The sequence below is a fragment of the Zalophus californianus genome, chromosome 4 (genome assembly GCF_009762305.2).
Source record: "Zalophus californianus isolate mZalCal1 chromosome 4, mZalCal1.pri.v2, whole genome shotgun sequence".
NCBI lineage: Eukaryota > Metazoa > Chordata > Mammalia > Carnivora > Otariidae > Zalophus > Zalophus californianus.
The window spans coordinates 92,146,019-92,161,911 of record NC_045598.1 but is presented as its reverse complement, the minus strand read 5'-3'; the positions used below and the strand labels follow the sequence as shown (position 1 = coordinate 92,161,911).

Here is a 15,893-nt window from a genome sequence, read left to right as displayed (position 1 = left end):
TTTCAGCCCGCCGGGCCAGACTCCCCCCCACCCCCCAGGGCTCCAAGTGCCTAGGCCCTCCCGTTCACCCCGCCAGTCTCGGCAGCCCCGCCCCCAGCCCCTCACCGAGTAACAGAAGCTTCACTTCTTTGGCCGCTTTCTCTCCGTCCTCCCGCAAGTTCCGGTCGATCATCTTGCTCCGCTCCACCGCCGCCTTGTCCTCGGCGCTCAACGTGCAGCCCATGGCGGCGGCGGGAGAGGGGACCGAGCCCGGGCTCACTCACACACCGCGGAGACTGCGGCTCGGCTGGCTGAGACAGCGTCTACTGCTGGGCGGCGGCCCTCTCCGTCAGCTCCTTGAGCGCCCGAAGGAACCGGATATCCGGCGTCACGACACTTCCGGCAACGCCCCACGGCGGTTACTGCTCAGAACTCTCCAGCTGGGGTAGAGGAGGAGCAACGGAAAGCGGAAGTACGGAGAGAGGACCTGTGAGTCCGAGCGGTGGTTCCCGGAGTAGCGATGTCTTGTCGAGCACCCGGTGCGCGGCTCGACCTTAGTGCCTCCTCTTCTTTTCGTCTGCCTTATTTGGATAAATGTAGAAAAACTAGGGACTGGCTTCCCCAGTTGGTGGCGCCCTCCTGAGGTCAAGCCGGCTTTGGATGGGGGCTGGGGATTCCCAAATAAGAGTCCCCAGCCGGCACAGGAATTTCTGCTGGTTAGAAAGCCCCTTTGATCTCTGGCTGTGGAGACCCGAAGCCCCTTCCCAAGTGTATGACACTCTGCCGGGGTTCTCTCAGCCCGATCTACGGGATGAGAACAAAGCAGAGCCTGGGGCCGGCAACGCTTCACATCTTGAGATCTGCAAGGCCGACCACGCCTGGCACCTTAGCATCCCCTTCTGCCCTCCCCTCTGTCCCACCGCTTCCTCCTCTCAGGATGTATCCCGGTCCTTGTGCCGTAACCTCCGAGTTGCCCAGCGACTATGTTGACAAAGGGCCACCTGAACTCGCCTAATAGTCTATTACCTAAAAGGTAAGAGTGTAGTTATCCACAAGATTTCCGTGCTACCTTTCTCCAGTATAAGCCAGTTTTAGCGCGGATAAATGATCCTGCTTTAGGGGCTTCGGACTCCTACCAAGATCAGTTAACCTCAGGCCCGCACCCCAAAACAAACCAGTGCATCCTGTGAATCTCCCTACTGAAATTTCCTGTTGTAGTACCACCCAAAAAGGGAAGTTCTAGTAGATTTGTCTCTCAGCTCTAGCATCACCTGAAAATAAACCTCTATGAACGCCTCAGACTCCTAGTTTTTTCATTCATAATTCTGGGTACTACCCGTGAAAGTGACCCTGAATTACCTTTACTGCCAAATAGCTGCACAAATACTCTCACCATATATTCTAGAGAGAACTCTTGTGGTCCCCCAAACCGTTCCCTGGGATTGAAAATTATTTCCCTAATAGAATTTAAACCTTAGCATTGGGACCTTATGGTCCCAACAGAAAGGTCTATATGATGATGTTTCATTGATTAGCGGGATTTCTTGAGAGCCACCTTAAACAACTTCATCCACTATAACTTAGTAATGCCAGTTCTTGAAAGTTTGAAAAGCCTCCTACTCATTCCCAAATGCCTGTTAGAATAAAAAGGATGGCTTTCCCATAATCAATACTTATGGGGGGATAGGGCAAGAGGAAAGGGAAGAAAAACCAGTATTTATTGAGTACCTATTTGCCAGGTATGGCTAGGTGCTTCCATATGGTCATCTCTTTTAATCCTCACAACAACCCTGTGAGGTAGGTAATGTTACCCCCATTCTTACAGATGAAGAAATAGGCTCAGAGAAATTAAGCATCTTTCCCAAGTTCACACAGTGAGTAAGTAGATGTCTGCCTCCAAACTCACCCCTTTCCTACCATGTCACTATAAGATGTTACCTGGGGAGACCTGACAACAGAAAGTTTTCATCTAGGCTGGAGAGTTACCCCAACACCACCCAGGTGCAGGAAAAGTAACTGACGGATCGGTTGTCTCAGCCTGTTGATTCTTGAGCCCACTAGAGAGGTCAAATTTTGTCCAGGAACAGCCTTCATAGCCAAGATAGCAAATTTTAGCAAGCGATCCTGGCGACTAGAAAACAACTGGAAGGTGGTCATGGCAGAAACTGTTGGGAGAATTCTCAGCATAATAGAAGAGAAATTTTTTATTTCCTTCATGATTCACTCAGACAGGGAAAAATAAATGCAAATGAACCAGCCTATGTCAAATTCTGTAATAAACACCAGTGAGATCACAGTGTCAGGAAATATCAGCCTGAATTAGAGATATCCTTGCACCTAAAATTTTCTTCTTTGATGTATGTGAAGGAAGGGTTGGAGGGCAAAGTCACAGGAAAAGGCAAAATAAATTAACAAAATGGCTGCCAGGCAATGTTTCCTGCCCTCCCCTCTCCTCACTCCTTCTCACCATCCCCACCTCCCCCCTGCACGCACCTTTCCTGTTTCCACTGGACTCACACTGCCACCTGCTGGCAATACTTAGGGCCTACTAGCCGATCCGTGATGTTTGAAGAAGAGTTTTTTTTCCTCTTATCTATGAATGAGATGCCTCCCTTATGAGTTTATTTTAAAAGGGAGGAGAGCGAGAATTACATGTTTTTCAATCACGAAAGATTCTCCTTGGTAGATATACTGTCTAGGGGATTTCCTCAGTGTAATAGGTTCTAGACTAAAGTAAGTCTGGTGGTAGGAAGACAAACCTGTAAATTTTTCCTACATCTAAAGGGGAAAGCTGTTTGCCCAGTTTCAGCTAATAAATTCTTTTCCTCAACTAGAGTTTCATTTACAACCCTCACACTTTCCACAATCCACAGGAAGCTTCCATGTAGGTACCTTTACTGCAGTGGACTGAGCTCCAGTATATTCTCCAATATATTTCTCAGACATTCTTTAGTGCTTTACCAGATATAAATGCTCTGTAAAAATACAAGGTACTTGATAAAATTAGACTATGAACTCCTCAAAGCCCATAGAATACTAGGTATTCAACTATTATGCACTGAATTGAACTGAAATAGTAAATGTTGATATCAGTATAACTTTTTATAATAAGTATTTATTGGCCGTTCAAAGGGGAAACTATCCCACTCCCACCAGCCCATCTTACCCTTGAATGTTCAATGCGCCAGGAATTTGTCCAAATACAGATCAAAGCACCCTCTGTTCCTGCCTGAACCCTTGAATGTCACTTGATTCAACTGAGGGAGGTGGATGGACAGGTAATCCCAGGTGGGCATCCTGTCCAGTTTGCAACTATTTCCCCTCCCTTGCAAATACCACCACCGATACCAGCCAACAAGTTCCTACAGTCTCAATCAGTGAGCAGCTGAACCCAACTCCTGTGCCCTCTCTCCAGCCCAGGACTGCAGATAGGAGAGAGATTTAAGTCTTTGTCACTGAAGCTAATTTTGAGAGCGATGAATGGGAGTAGGGAGGCATTTAATGGACCATAGAAACCCCACCCTTCCCATTCCCAACCTTAGTCTCTTGTACCCGATTGTCCAGGGGGCTGGAGGTGGGTCACTGCCATGAGGAGAGAGATCAGGGAGGCCACTCCTAGGAAGAAAAAAAAGATTTACAGTATTATTGGTCAAGGTGATTATTTGGCCTCTCTGTATCCACCCACCTTAGCAATTCAAATGCTAACCCCCACTTTCAGCCACCCAACCCCCAATATTTCCACTTCTTCATTCTAAAAAATAAGGAGAAAGAGCCATCCTGTTGTATCCTTGCCTTTGCTGAGATCAAGCCGGAAGCTTGATCTCCCATGTGCAGGAGAAAGACAGCAAAACAGAACAGAAGGGCTGTTTTCCCACAGAGGGTGGGAGAGAGCCGCAGTCAGCTCTCCTGCCTTCTCCTCTTCGGACTCTGCTTTTCCCCTTGCTTCTGGCCAAACTTGAGAAAGGAACATACCCAGCTGGTTTATACCCTCTCAGTTTAAGGAAACCTCAGGTCTAAAACTAGAAAAAGATCCATTAACTCAAATGAAAACCCTTAGCTGTACTTTATTTAGGTCTTTTCAAACCTAGCAAGGAAAGGAGAAGACACAGGTCACTTTCTTACCTTGCTTGGGTACAGTTACTGCCCTGGACAATTACACTGAAAAATGAACTATCCTAAAGAATCCCCAGGATAACTCCAAACCTGGCTTGCCGCTCTATATCCTCCAACTCCTACCCTTGGGGAGTTTCTCTGCTTCCTGAGGCATGGAAAGTTCGCTGGTTGAAAGGAATCATCTCACCTTCGTGACCCTTTGTTCTCATTACCATCTCACCAGGTTCCCTCCCCCAGTAGTCAAGGATCATAGCTATGTCCAAGGCTTTTGCCACACGTTCATCCTGTTGGCATTGTTCCTGACCCAGAAAACACTAAGCAAAAGCTGTGTGCAGAGACCCCAGCCCCAGCCCCTGCTAGCCGGGAATAGGTGATCTCACAGGGTGTTCCTTCAGTCATAAGTGGCCCCAGCCCCATCTCCCTCCAAGTGGCCAGAAGCCTGTCATGATTCCAGTCGAGGTGAAGGGGCGGGACGGAGGTAGCTGTCCGACATGATGATGTCGCTGGTGAGTTGTTGCTCCAGGAACTCAGAGGTCTCTTCAGCTATCTGGCCTGGAATTCGAAAGTCCACAGCAGGTGTCTCCTGCTTGGGGCTGGGGAGGGGTCGGGATACCCAGGACTCTGTGGGACAGCCTGTACCCTGAAGGAACTGCAGAAAGTTCTCCTCAATGGAGCCCTCCCGGCTAGGTAGCCTCAGCTCCTCCTCTGGAGCCGGCTTGAAGAAGCAGACAAACTGCTTGCTGAGCTCCCCCCGGATCTGCCGGTTGAGACATCCATAAAAGAACGGGTTGGAAGTGAAGCAGAAGTAGCCGATCCAGGTCACCACGTTCTCCACCTGCCCAGTCGAAATGGGCTGAGCACTCAGGGCAACGTAGAGGTGGAAAGAAAAGTAGGGCAACCAACAGAGCAGGAACTGTCCCCCCACGGCCAGGAGGACCACTGCAGCCTTCCCTCCCCCGAACGTCCGGTGCGGGGTGGTCTGGGGGGCCCCCGAGCTGGTGACCATAGTGGAGCGGCTGCTGAGAGACTCAGAGCGTTGCCGGGGTGTCTCCATCCAGGTGGGCAGCGGTCCGTGCTGCATGGCAGCCACTCGGGCTACTCGGAACATGCTGCAGTAGACCACAAGGATGAGGAGTAGAGGCAGCAAGAAGTAAAGGACAGCAAAGACCACCACAAAAAGCTGACAGTAGGCACTGCGGCTCCATTGGAGTGAGCAGCCTGGGGGGATGCTGGGAGCTCCCTCCTCCCGGGAGACCCTTCCCAACACTGGCACAGAAGCCATGGCCAAGGCTTTCACCCACACGCCCACCAACACAGAGGCCACCAGCCCCAGCGTCATGCGCACCTCGTAGCGCATGGGGTGGACAACGTAATAGTAGCGCTCCACATTGATGGCCGACACCGAGAGAATGGCCAGGCTAACAAAGCATATGCTCAGGAACAAGTAGAGGCGGCAGGCGACCTCCCCAAAGAGGTCATGGTCAAAGAGGGCAGAGCTGGAGAGCATGGCCAGGGGCATGAGGGTCAGGGCGGCCAGCAGGTCCACCAGGCAGAGGTGGAAGACGAAGACAAATTTTCGGAGGGCGGGTGTCTTGGCGATAACAGCCATCACAGCGGCATTGCCAGCCACAGCGATCAAGTCCAGCAGGAGCATGAAGAAGAGAGCCACAGATTCCGAGGCCACGTCCCGCAGCCCCACCTCTGGGACCCCACTGGCCGTAGAGGGACCTGGGGTTTGAGGGACCCTCCCCAGAGTGGAAGAGTTCCCTGATGACTGGGGGATGGGAGAGGACTCCATGGGGCCGAAAGAGGACACCCAGGGCACCTCCTGTCACAGGCCCATCCCCCATCCTAGTCCAGTGACCCTGGGATGGCCAGCCCAGGCCCAGGCTTGCCAATTTTGTGGGGGGGGGGGAGACGGGGGCGGGGGAGAGGGCGCCTCCTGCTGGAGCCTCCCGGATGGGCTCTAATCACCAGCCTTCCTGGCTGGGCTGTGTACAACCGAACTGAGCGCTCAGAAGCTCATCTCTCCTTTCTGGCAAGAGGTGGCTCTGGTCGGCCTTGGTGACCTCGGAGAAGCAGGAGACGTGAGAGATGCCAGAGCCTCACTCACTCAACATTCCACCTTCTGAGTGGTCTCCGGCTCCTTTTAGTTTTCCTTGCTTCTGTTCTCCATACCCTTCTCCTCTCTCAGGGACTGTTATCCAGAGGTTCTAAATCTTCTCTCTCCCTCTCCCAGGGTCCCACTGAGCTCCGGGATAGTGCCCCCGTTTTCAAGTTGCTTATGTAAATTTCCTGATTTCTTGTCTCTCAGAATGGCAGGAGCTGTTGGGGAGTAGAACGGACACGAGATCTGGTTTCCAGGCCCAGGTCTGGGAATTACTGACTCTGTGACTCTTCTGGACTTCAGTTTCCTCGTGAAGGCATCTGTAAAATGAAGGGAATAACAGCTACTTCACGACGGTGTTTGGAGGATCCTGTGAGACTTCATAACAATACCACCCATAAGTGCTAACATTTATAAAGGTGGTTTCCAAATACCAAACCCTGTTCTAAGCACTGTACATAAATAAGCTCATTCTAATCCTCACACAACCTGTGAGGTAGGTATTACTCTCATCCCCATTTTGCAGTTGGTGAAACTGAGGCCCAGAGAGGTCAAGTAACTTACCAAAGGCGGCAAGGTCTGGGTCCGTACCCAGGTGCTCCGGCTCCAGGGCCAGTACTCCAGCCCACCTGACCGCGCCCTCCACAGCAGCTGGAACGCAATAGGCATTCAGTGAATAGTTGCTGAACCTGAGCCATCTCTAAAAATGGCTGTCAGTGCTCTGGGGTTACCACTGGGAAGAGATCACCTGAAAGGGGGAAGGACTGTGCTTTCGTCTCCTGTGACATCACCATCCTCAAGACAAAGAGCTGCCATTTGGGGGCTTTTGAGAAGGAACAGTGAACTCAAAATGTCCCAGCTGGAAGGAAACTGGGATGTCAGCCCATCCAGCCTCCACTGCCCCCAAAGGAGAAGGGCATAGGTCACTTGAAAGCTGCCTTTCTTCACCCACTCATCAGCTTCTCAAGGCCACTGTGCCCCTGAAGGTGGGAGAGGAAATGCTCCTAACCCCCCACTCCCTGGGTCCCCAGATCTCTGATCATTGGAGCAGATCCCTGGCCCAGAGTCCTCTTGGGCCTGGACTGTTAGCACATTCCAGAGCAAGGAGGGAGAAGTAGGTGTCTGAGAGTGGGTAGGTCACTGTGACTGTGGAAATGGTTGAGTATAAAGCAAAGAAGACAACTGGAAGGAATGGGGAGGGGAAGAAGTCTGGGGTTTCCGCATCTCTCATTTCTCCTGACCAAATGGCAGATCAGACGTTTTATGTGTCTCATTATCCATGTTAAGTTTGCATATAATTGAAATAATAATGCAATTAAAAAGTATTTTTATTTCCATATCCGATCTTGCAGTCCACTTTCTCCCAGTATACTGTGGGAAGATATGCAGATTTGAGGCAAACTATGGACATGCCAAGTCTGATGGGCCGTCTGTAGACAAGTCCCAAGTTCCCTGGATCACGGTTTCCTCATCTGTAAAATGGGAAGGTTGAACTGGACAACCTCCAAGAGTCCCATATCTGACAACATTTGATGACTCTGTGAGTTCCTGGGTTGCTCAGTCTAAAAACCCATCACTTCTCTGACTGCGATAAAGTGGACCACGAGGGGCAGACCATCCCCATTCCCTCCCCATAGTTACAGCCTTACAACCACCCTTGGGTTTGGGCATTACCACCAACCATGCACTAATTTAACTTCAAGCATGTCATGCATGCAATAGGTGCTCGATAAAATGTTGTGAATCAAATTCAAACTGGTCTGTTGAGTCCCTGCCCCTTAGTACCTGCTCCAAGCACACTCAGTAGGTCAACTGTGTGCCAGCCAGGGGACTCTGCTCTGGAAAGGGTAAGCTGGTCTCCTGGACTCGGCACAGCCCTAACTCTGGACAGTTGCCTAGGGATGTGCCTCTCCCCAGGGATAAGAGGAAGCTCATTTCACAGTTAAAATAGCCACATAGACTCAGGGTCTACAGAGAAGGTGAAGAGAGGGCTCAAAAGTAGAGACATCAGCTGTTCGTAAGACAGTCTGCCAGGAAAAAATGCAGAAAGCAATGCTAAGAGAGGCATCCTTGCCCCTTACTCTCCATACCGTGGCTTCCTCGTCCCTTCCACCTGGGAGTGGGGCCCAGAAGACGCGGCTCTGAGGCCCTGGGAGCTAAGGGAGTAAAGGCCCTCCGTGTCCGCATGGACATCAAGAGTCTGCCAGCAAGGCCCACCCAGGGTCCCAGACTGAGGGAAGCAGACATGGTTTCCACGTGGAGATGGAGGGGATATACCGTGCAGCCGTGATGAAGCCCTAGGCAAGAAGACATTGGACAATTCTCATTTCCAGAACCCCCTCGGCCCAGCCAGGATCTCCACACTGACTTCTAAATTCCAGGATTCCCATTTCCGTCATAACAGATGGGCCCCATTCCTGCTCCCCAGCATTCCCTCACTGATGGATGGGGGTTGAGGAGGGGAGGGTTGTGCATCACAGTGTCAGGGGGGAAGCCCGGAGAGCCTCACTCCACTCCTAGCTCACATCATCATGCCTTCTCACACGCTCTTGTCTTCCCACTGTTTCCTGCCAGCAAGCCCTCCCTCACCTCCAGGACCTCTCAGTACCTGGCAGGCTTTGCCACCACAGGGGCTCAGGTCTGGCCCCCTAGACGGGGCATGGTCAAGTTACAAATATCCTTGTGTCAGGACGCAAGATGTGCATAAGTGTCCAGCCTAAGGCCACAGAGGTGTCGTTGGGATTCGCATGCACCTGTTCCCCAAATACAGAGCTTCCCTCCCAAGGATCCGAGCACGGCCTTCCTTCAGACAAGAGCATGGCCCTCCTAAGCCAGGGGAGATCTCCAGGGGGCAACCACACTTCTCCACAGCAGAGTTGCCCACGCCCAGGACGCAGAGTTGCCCATCAGCCTACCTACCAAGGGACCCATTCCTAGGATGCGGGGGACCCATCTCTATGACATGGAGTAAGACAGATGGGGAACCCTGTCTGCCTTAGGATATGGGTACTCCCTCTGTCAGGAGATCAACCCCCATCTCTGGGCTTCAGAGATGCCCACACCCCAGTACTGCCTTTGAGAGACCTGGGAGCCCATCCCTTGATGAAACTGCCCAGCATAAGGTAGGGTTGACTGGTCCTTGGGACACAGAGCTAGGCTCCTGCAGAGTACCTCAGCACTCACCATCAGGCCCTGGGACTGGCCCCCATTCCTGGCCTAGTCAGCAACTCCTACCTTGGCTGAGCAGCTCCCGGCTCCCATGTGATTGCTCCTCTCAGCTGATGCTTCTCCAAGGCTGCTGAAGCCTGAACCACTGCAGTGAGCGGTGAGAGGCAGCCGGCAGAGCAGGATGCTCCAAGAGCTTCTGGGTCCTAATGGCCTCCTGCTTCCCACCCAGCCACTTGGAGCCACTTCTGAAGCGAGGAGCCAGGCACCAGTGCCCCCAGGGAGGATACTCAGGGGTGGTTCCAACCCCCCTCACTTTTCTCGGGGTGCTGGAGTGGCATCTCAAAACCCTCATGGGGCCAGGTGACTGGGGGCAGGAGAGACCCTCCTGGCCAGGCTGATGAAGTATAAAGGGTACTCGGAGTCAGAAAATCCAGGTTTAAGGATTTTCTTAAATCCTCAAGCGGTTCCGGCACTTACTAGCTGTATGACCTTGGGCAAGTCACTTCCCATTTCTGGCCTTGGTTTGTTCAGAGAGAATATAGGACAGACGATCCTGAGGCTCCTGACAGGCCTGCCATTGTATGCTTCTGTGTGACATCAGAACGAAGACGCTCTTGCAGCAGGCTCGTCAGTGGAGACACAGAGTACCGGGGTTAGGCCGGGCAGGGGCCAAGGTTCCAGGGTCCGGCTCCTTTGACAGCTGCCAAATATGTACAGCCGATAGGTTCAAGAGTAGCATTCAGGTTTGAAGGGGAGCTAAAGGCCTTGTCCTAACCCTGCATTTGTCCCTCAGAAAGCACATTACTATCATTTTCTTAGATTGTATACGTTGATTTGGTGTGGGCTGTGAGAACCAAGGGAAATGGGGGGCTCTAACATCCCCATGAGCCCCCACATGTGGTGCCACCACAACACTGTTCCCTGAAGACAGAGCAGGCACCAGGACCTCGGGAAGGCTCAGATTGCTCTGGATCTGTAGGACTGGACTGAGCTGCACGGAACACCATCCGTAGAGGGTCCAAGGCAATGTGATGAGCGTTTTGGGAGTGAGATGGAGGCGCATGGCTTCCCACCATGAAGAAACCCTCAGTTCCCCTAGCTACGTGACTGACACCCAAGGATAGGATCCTAACATTGCAGAGCTGTAAGACACCCTACAGGCCAAAGCATCCATGTTTCTGAGGCCAAGAGAGGTGAAGGGGTTGTCCAAAGCCACGCATAGCAGGGCCGTGAGCCTAGGCCAGGAATTCAGGGGTGATACCTACTCCAGAGCCCTCTGCCCTGAGACTTGCCCCTCCAGAAACTCTTTCTGCCTCCAAAAGAGAAGAAAGACCAGACTCAACCGAAAGAGCCATGAGAACAATGACTTACTCAGAAAACCCAGAGAGGGCAAGGTGGCTGCCCTGGGCCCCAGGTCAACCACAAAGAGACCATTGACCAGCCCAGAGCTGAAGCAGTGATCGCCAGTATCCCCAAAACCCTTTCTTGAACTCTTACAAGTGCCAAATTCTTCACATACAGTACCTTCAATCCTCACACAAGTTCTATGAGGCAGCCTTTATGCACCTTATTTTATGGATGAAGAAATGGCAGGCAGAGGTTAAGTGACTCTCCAGATCACACAGATAGGAAGTGCCAGAGCCAATATTTGAACCCAAGTCTGTTTGAAGCCAAAGCATTTACCCCTTCCTCCATGCCCCCAGGACCTCTCTGGAGACCTGACATGAGACTCTGGGCTGAAGCCCTAAAGTCTATTCCATAGAAGTGGCCATTGCCTTCCAGGAAACAGCCAAAAACAAAACACGCACCTTAGTACAGGGAAATCAAATTAAAATACCAAATGTAAACCTGTAGACAGCAAAATGGTTTCTATTAAACCCTGTGCCACCATGTTGGCAAGAACATCTTGAGATTAGTCAAACCCTCGGGGATCAGGTAAAACCTGATCAGCACCCGTATGCTTCCTGCAGGGGCCCAGCTAATGGCCCCCTTCCAAGGACTGGAGAAAGAACCAGAGCAGACACAGGCTCACCAGCACAGGATTATAGAAAGAGCACTGGATGGGGAGGAAAACCTTGGTTCTAGTTGGGCTCTACTCGATTGGTTGGTGTTAAGACCTTGGCCGGTGAGTTGGCCATCTGTGCCTTAGTTTTTCTATCTTCCTTCGTTTTTCTATCTCTAAAATGGGCAACAATTCTTCACCCCCCCCCCCCAGGTTATTGAATAGGGATAGGAAGCCTGCAATACAAACATATCCTTCTTTTCAGGCTTGGGGGAGCTGCTACAGTTTACCCTGGCTGGCCAGACAACTGGCATGTAGCCAGTGGGCCAAGTCTCCAGGTCCGGAGGCCCCTCCCATAGAGCTGTTAGGAAAGGTGGTTCCAACGATCCTGGAGCATCATCTCAGTTGCTGGAAGCCATTTTGGCTTGGGAGTGGGGAGGGAGGGGAGACTGCCTTTCCTGGCCTTGGGGCAGCTGATGATAATAATACAAACTGTAGGGGCATCTGGGTGGCTCAGTCAGTTAAGCGTCCAACTCTTGCTTTCCGCTCAGGTCATGATCTCAGGATCCTGGGATCGAGCCCCTCATGGGGCTCTGTACTCAGTGGAGAGTCTGCTGAGGATTCTCTCCCTCCTTCTCCCTCTGCACCTCCCTCTGCTCGTTCTCTCTCTCTCTCTCTCTCAAATAAATAAATAAATCTTTTAAGAAAAATAATAGTAAAAACAGTAATGTTGATGATGGTGATGATACTAGTTTTTGGGCGCCCAATCGGGGAGGCACTTCTTATGCTGTATCTTATTAAATGCTCTCAATCAGGGTTTGGAGTAGCTGTTGACATTACAGTCCCCCACCTCACCTTACCAATCCCTCCTTTCAAAGGTTAGTGCAATGGCGGATGTGGGAAGATCAAGGTGGAGAAACTGGGGTGGCCCCACAAACCACATCAGAGATGCATGGCCCAGCTTGCTGCGCACATGCCCAGGAGTGGACTCCTGTCACACTGAGGGCAGTGGTACCTCTCCTCAGTATTGTGGTGGGGTGCCCGGTGCTGAGGTCTGATTTCTCCATCCCAGCCTTGCTCCTCGGGGTGGCCCTGTCCTACCCTTGGCCACCAGCACCTCTTGACAGGGTCACGTCCACCCCCAGCCACCCTTGCCTGCGCCTGAAGAGAAGATCAGGAAGCTAACCAAGTTTCTCTTTCATCCATCCATCCATCCACTTTTTCAGTAAATATCCATCGAATGCCTTTTATGCACCTACAGCCCCCTCCCAGGAGCCCCTCACCTGCTTAGTGGCACCCACTGCCCTCCTCTGTTGTCTCTGCCTCTGTCGAAACCTGCTCGCAGGAAAGAGGCTGATAAATCCACTCACACTGAGAGCAGCTAATGTGTTCTCTCTCCCAGGGATATTAACAATTTAACAGGGAACAAAGGGAAGAAGCTGAATGCTGGGATTCCAGCATCGACCAGGGGTGTCCCTGAGATCCCACAACACAGGCTGTCGGTTCAACTGCCTGCTCCCCCCAGCCTGGGCTTGCCCCCCAGGACACCAGCATCGCATTCTCTCTGCACCCCCTACATCCACATGGACACCCATCTCTCCGCACGCGACAGCAGGCTCACAGCTGGGCCCGCCCCACCGCAGCTCCCAGCTGTCCAGAGCCCCTGTGCCAACACCAGCCATGTCTGCTCCCCAGGCCCCCACCCCCACCCCCCGTGCCCACCATCTGGGGGCCAGGCTGAGGGGGCTGCAGAGGAAAGCAGAGGTGAGAGCCTTTCCATTCCCTTTATTCCCCCACAGTCTGGCCTACACCCCCTGCCAGGAGCCAAGATCCAACAGTATATTCAGCCTGCAGCTGCCACTGGTCATGTGAGCCCATTGCTAGGTTACAGGGACCCAAAAATAAATCCTTCCCAACCAGATTAGAAACTGGGGGCCTTGGATGAACCAGGCTCAAAAAAGTGGCAGGAACACCCACAGTGCATGTGCAGGCCAGGCCTGCTATGAGACTGGGGAGCCTTCCCCGTACAGCCTCCCCTTCATCCATCAGCTTGGTCTCAATGTTGGACCCCCACAGAAAAAGTACAGAAAGCTCCTGGGTCCTTGCCGATCACACAATAAATCGGTCTACAGGGGGAGTGGGCCTTCCTCACTAGCAGTCAGGGACTGCTTGGGCAATACCCCTCTCCCTCTTCCTCCCTGCCAACCTCCCCACCATCTGCCTACCCCTTGCCATGGCCCACCCCACCCCAGTGCGCTTGCAAAACACCGTGAACCATTGGCCTTGTGGCCTGTGAAGGTGTCTGTATCAGTTGTCCTTTTCCAGACTCAGGGAGGGGAGATCCAGCAGGACACACAGTCCTGGACAATTTCACAGAGTTTCACAATAATCTTCTGAGTTAATTTGAGTCACTCCATTCATAACTGTGGGGAGTGAGGCTCAGAGAGGTTAAATGACTTTCTCAGAGCCACACAGTTGAGCAGCTGGGCTTCAAATCCCAGCTCTGTATTTAGTGAGTCTGGGGATGTGGGAAGGTCGAGGACAGGGAAGCAGAGCAGAGGAAGGGGAGTCCCTGAAAACCCCGCCCTGTGCTCTGATTGCTGGGCGCTTTACTCACTCTGAATCGGGCACACTGTCTTCTGCTGCCTCCAGCGTCTACATCCTCTGAGTCAGCCTGCAGCTTTGGGCTCTGTCACCTTCTCTGGGGCTGTCCAGGGCCTAGTTAGGGTCATTCTCGGTGCTTGGTCCTGGGTGGGGGCGGCGGGGGGCATGTGCAACTCACCATTCATCAGCACCCCTCTACTTCAGAACCTTGACATGGAATCAGAATAGCAGAACTCAAAGGGTCATAGGAGGTCAGGTACCTATTTTATAGATGAAGAGGCCCAGAGAGGAGAAGGAACTTGCCCAGGGCCACCCAGCTGACCAGTGAAGGAGACCAGAATTCAAGCCTCTGGATTCCTACTCCCTTTTCTGCCTGTCATTAAGGTTGCAGACAGTTGGGGTCCGTCAGGCCTGATGCTGGGGTCCAACCTGTGGTCCCCTAACACCTGGTGCCCTTCTTTTTTTTTTTTTTAAACAGGTAAGAACATTCTTTTTTTTCTTAAGATTTTATTTATTTATTTATTTGAGAGAGTGAGAATGAGAGAGAGAGAGAGCACATGAGAGGGGGGAGGGTCAGAGGGAGAAGCAGGCTCCCCGCTGAGCAGGGAGCCCGATGCGGGACTCGATCCCGGGATTCCAGGATCATGACCTGAGCCGAAGGCAGTTGCTTAACCAACCGAGCCACCCAGGTGCCCCCCTGGTGCCCTTCTTTAACCCACCACATCTTCAAGGCCGGCCCAGCTCCTTCTTCTCTTCAGCGAAGTGCCCCTCTTCCCCAGCAACTTCTGAGCCAGACCCCCCACTTACTTCCCTATACAGGTCCTTGCCTTCCCATTCTGAGCCCACTCTGATAGTTTCCTAAAGCTCTGCAGCACCCTATTCCCACCTCTTTCAGCTCCCAGCAGCCCAAACCGCAAACTCCATTTCACCCAATACAAGAAGTGTTTATTGAGCACCTACTATACGCAAAGCTCTGTGTAGGGGTGAGAGGGAGGGGTACAAAGATGAAAGAAATACAAACCCTGCCCTCTTGGTGCTTACAATCTAGGATGGGGATGAAGCAGGTTATACGCTTCCAGGAAGAGTCCAAGTGCTGTGGAGATTTAAAGGGAAAAAAGAGAACCCACTCCCTCAGGAAATCTGGGCAGGCTCTGTGAAGGAAGAGGCATGGGTCTTAAGGGAGGACAGGATTTTAACTAGCAGTAAATGAAAGGGGTTGAAGAAGAGGAGAATCAAGGAGGAAGGAGCTGGTCTGGAAAAAACATGGAGACAGGCAAGTTTAGGGAATATCAGGGCATTGTGACTTGTCCAGCTTGACCAAAAAATAATCCACGTGTTGGGAAGAAAGGAGAGTAGACAGGTAGGTTGGCCAGGCTGTGGGTAAGCTAGTCTGAAAAGCCAACACAGCAAAATGTTTTGAGCAGGGAAATGAAGGGCCTCCGATGTGCCATCTTCTGTCTTTTCAGTGAGTCAGGCAGTAAGTATTTACTGAACTCACAAGGTCCAGAGTGAGGGGTTGAACTCCAGGCTGGGAATTTTCCTTGTCCCTCAGGCCTGATGGGAGGAGGGAAAACAAACAGGTCACCAAGGACATTGTGTCCGTGAACATACAACACAGTCAACTGGGAGGAGAGGGGAGGTCAGAGATGAAGCAGTGAGATCATATGACACTCATGCCCCCAGGTGGGGCTCTCAGAGCGACCTGCACGTCCATTCTGTGTGGAGGAGGTGAAGGGTGGAGTGGTAATGTCATTTTAGTGCCTGGAAATTCTCCCCTCTAGATTCATGATGTCATAAGAAGCTGCCCAGCCTGATCTGCAGGGACACAGCACCCTGGGCCACCCAGCTGCTCATTCCTGTGCAGGAATGAGGTCCTTTGCTCTGGCCTAAGAACAAAGAGCTGGGCTGGGTTTCCCAACC

At 52.1% G+C, this 15,893-nt stretch overlaps 2 protein-coding genes across 4 annotated transcripts in view; both read right to left on the bottom strand.

The window, feature by feature from the left end:
* Nucleotides 1-373, bottom strand: part of GNAI3 (G protein subunit alpha i3) — a 39,229-nt gene extending 38,856 nt beyond the window's left edge. The window contains exon 1 of the mRNA XM_027607919.1: nt 106-373. Coding sequence (XP_027463720.1) covers nt 106-223 — 118 coding nt within the window. The 5' untranslated portion in view covers nt 224-373. The remainder of the gene's footprint in view (nt 1-105) is intronic.
* Nucleotides 374-2,497: 2,124 nt separating this feature from the next.
* Nucleotides 2,498-9,505, bottom strand: GPR61 (G protein-coupled receptor 61). 3 transcript variants are annotated; one of them, XR_003522560.2, is made up of 4 exons: nt 9,434-9,505; nt 6,764-6,850; nt 4,280-6,519; nt 2,498-3,594 (listed from the first exon to the last, which is right to left on the bottom strand). XR_003522560.2 is itself a non-coding variant. In XM_027607905.2 (3 exons), the coding sequence occupies exon 3, from the start codon at nt 5,888-5,890 to the stop codon at nt 4,535-4,537; it is 1,356 nt and encodes a 451-aa protein (XP_027463706.1). In that variant the 5' UTR covers nt 5,891-6,519; nt 6,764-6,850; nt 9,434-9,505; the 3' UTR covers nt 4,245-4,534. The 3 variants fall into 3 exon arrangements, 1 of the variants encoding a protein (XP_027463706.1); XR_003522562.2 differs by having other exon boundaries at nt 4,473-6,519; XM_027607905.2 differs by lacking the exon at nt 2,498-3,594 and having other exon boundaries at nt 4,245-6,519.
* Nucleotides 9,506-15,893: the final 6,388 nt, after the last annotated feature.

Coding starts and splice junctions, on each gene's coding strand:
- GPR61 (XM_027607905.2), bottom strand. CDS start 5,890: ATGGAGTCCTCTCCCATCCCCCAGTCATCAGGGAACTCTTCCACTCTG.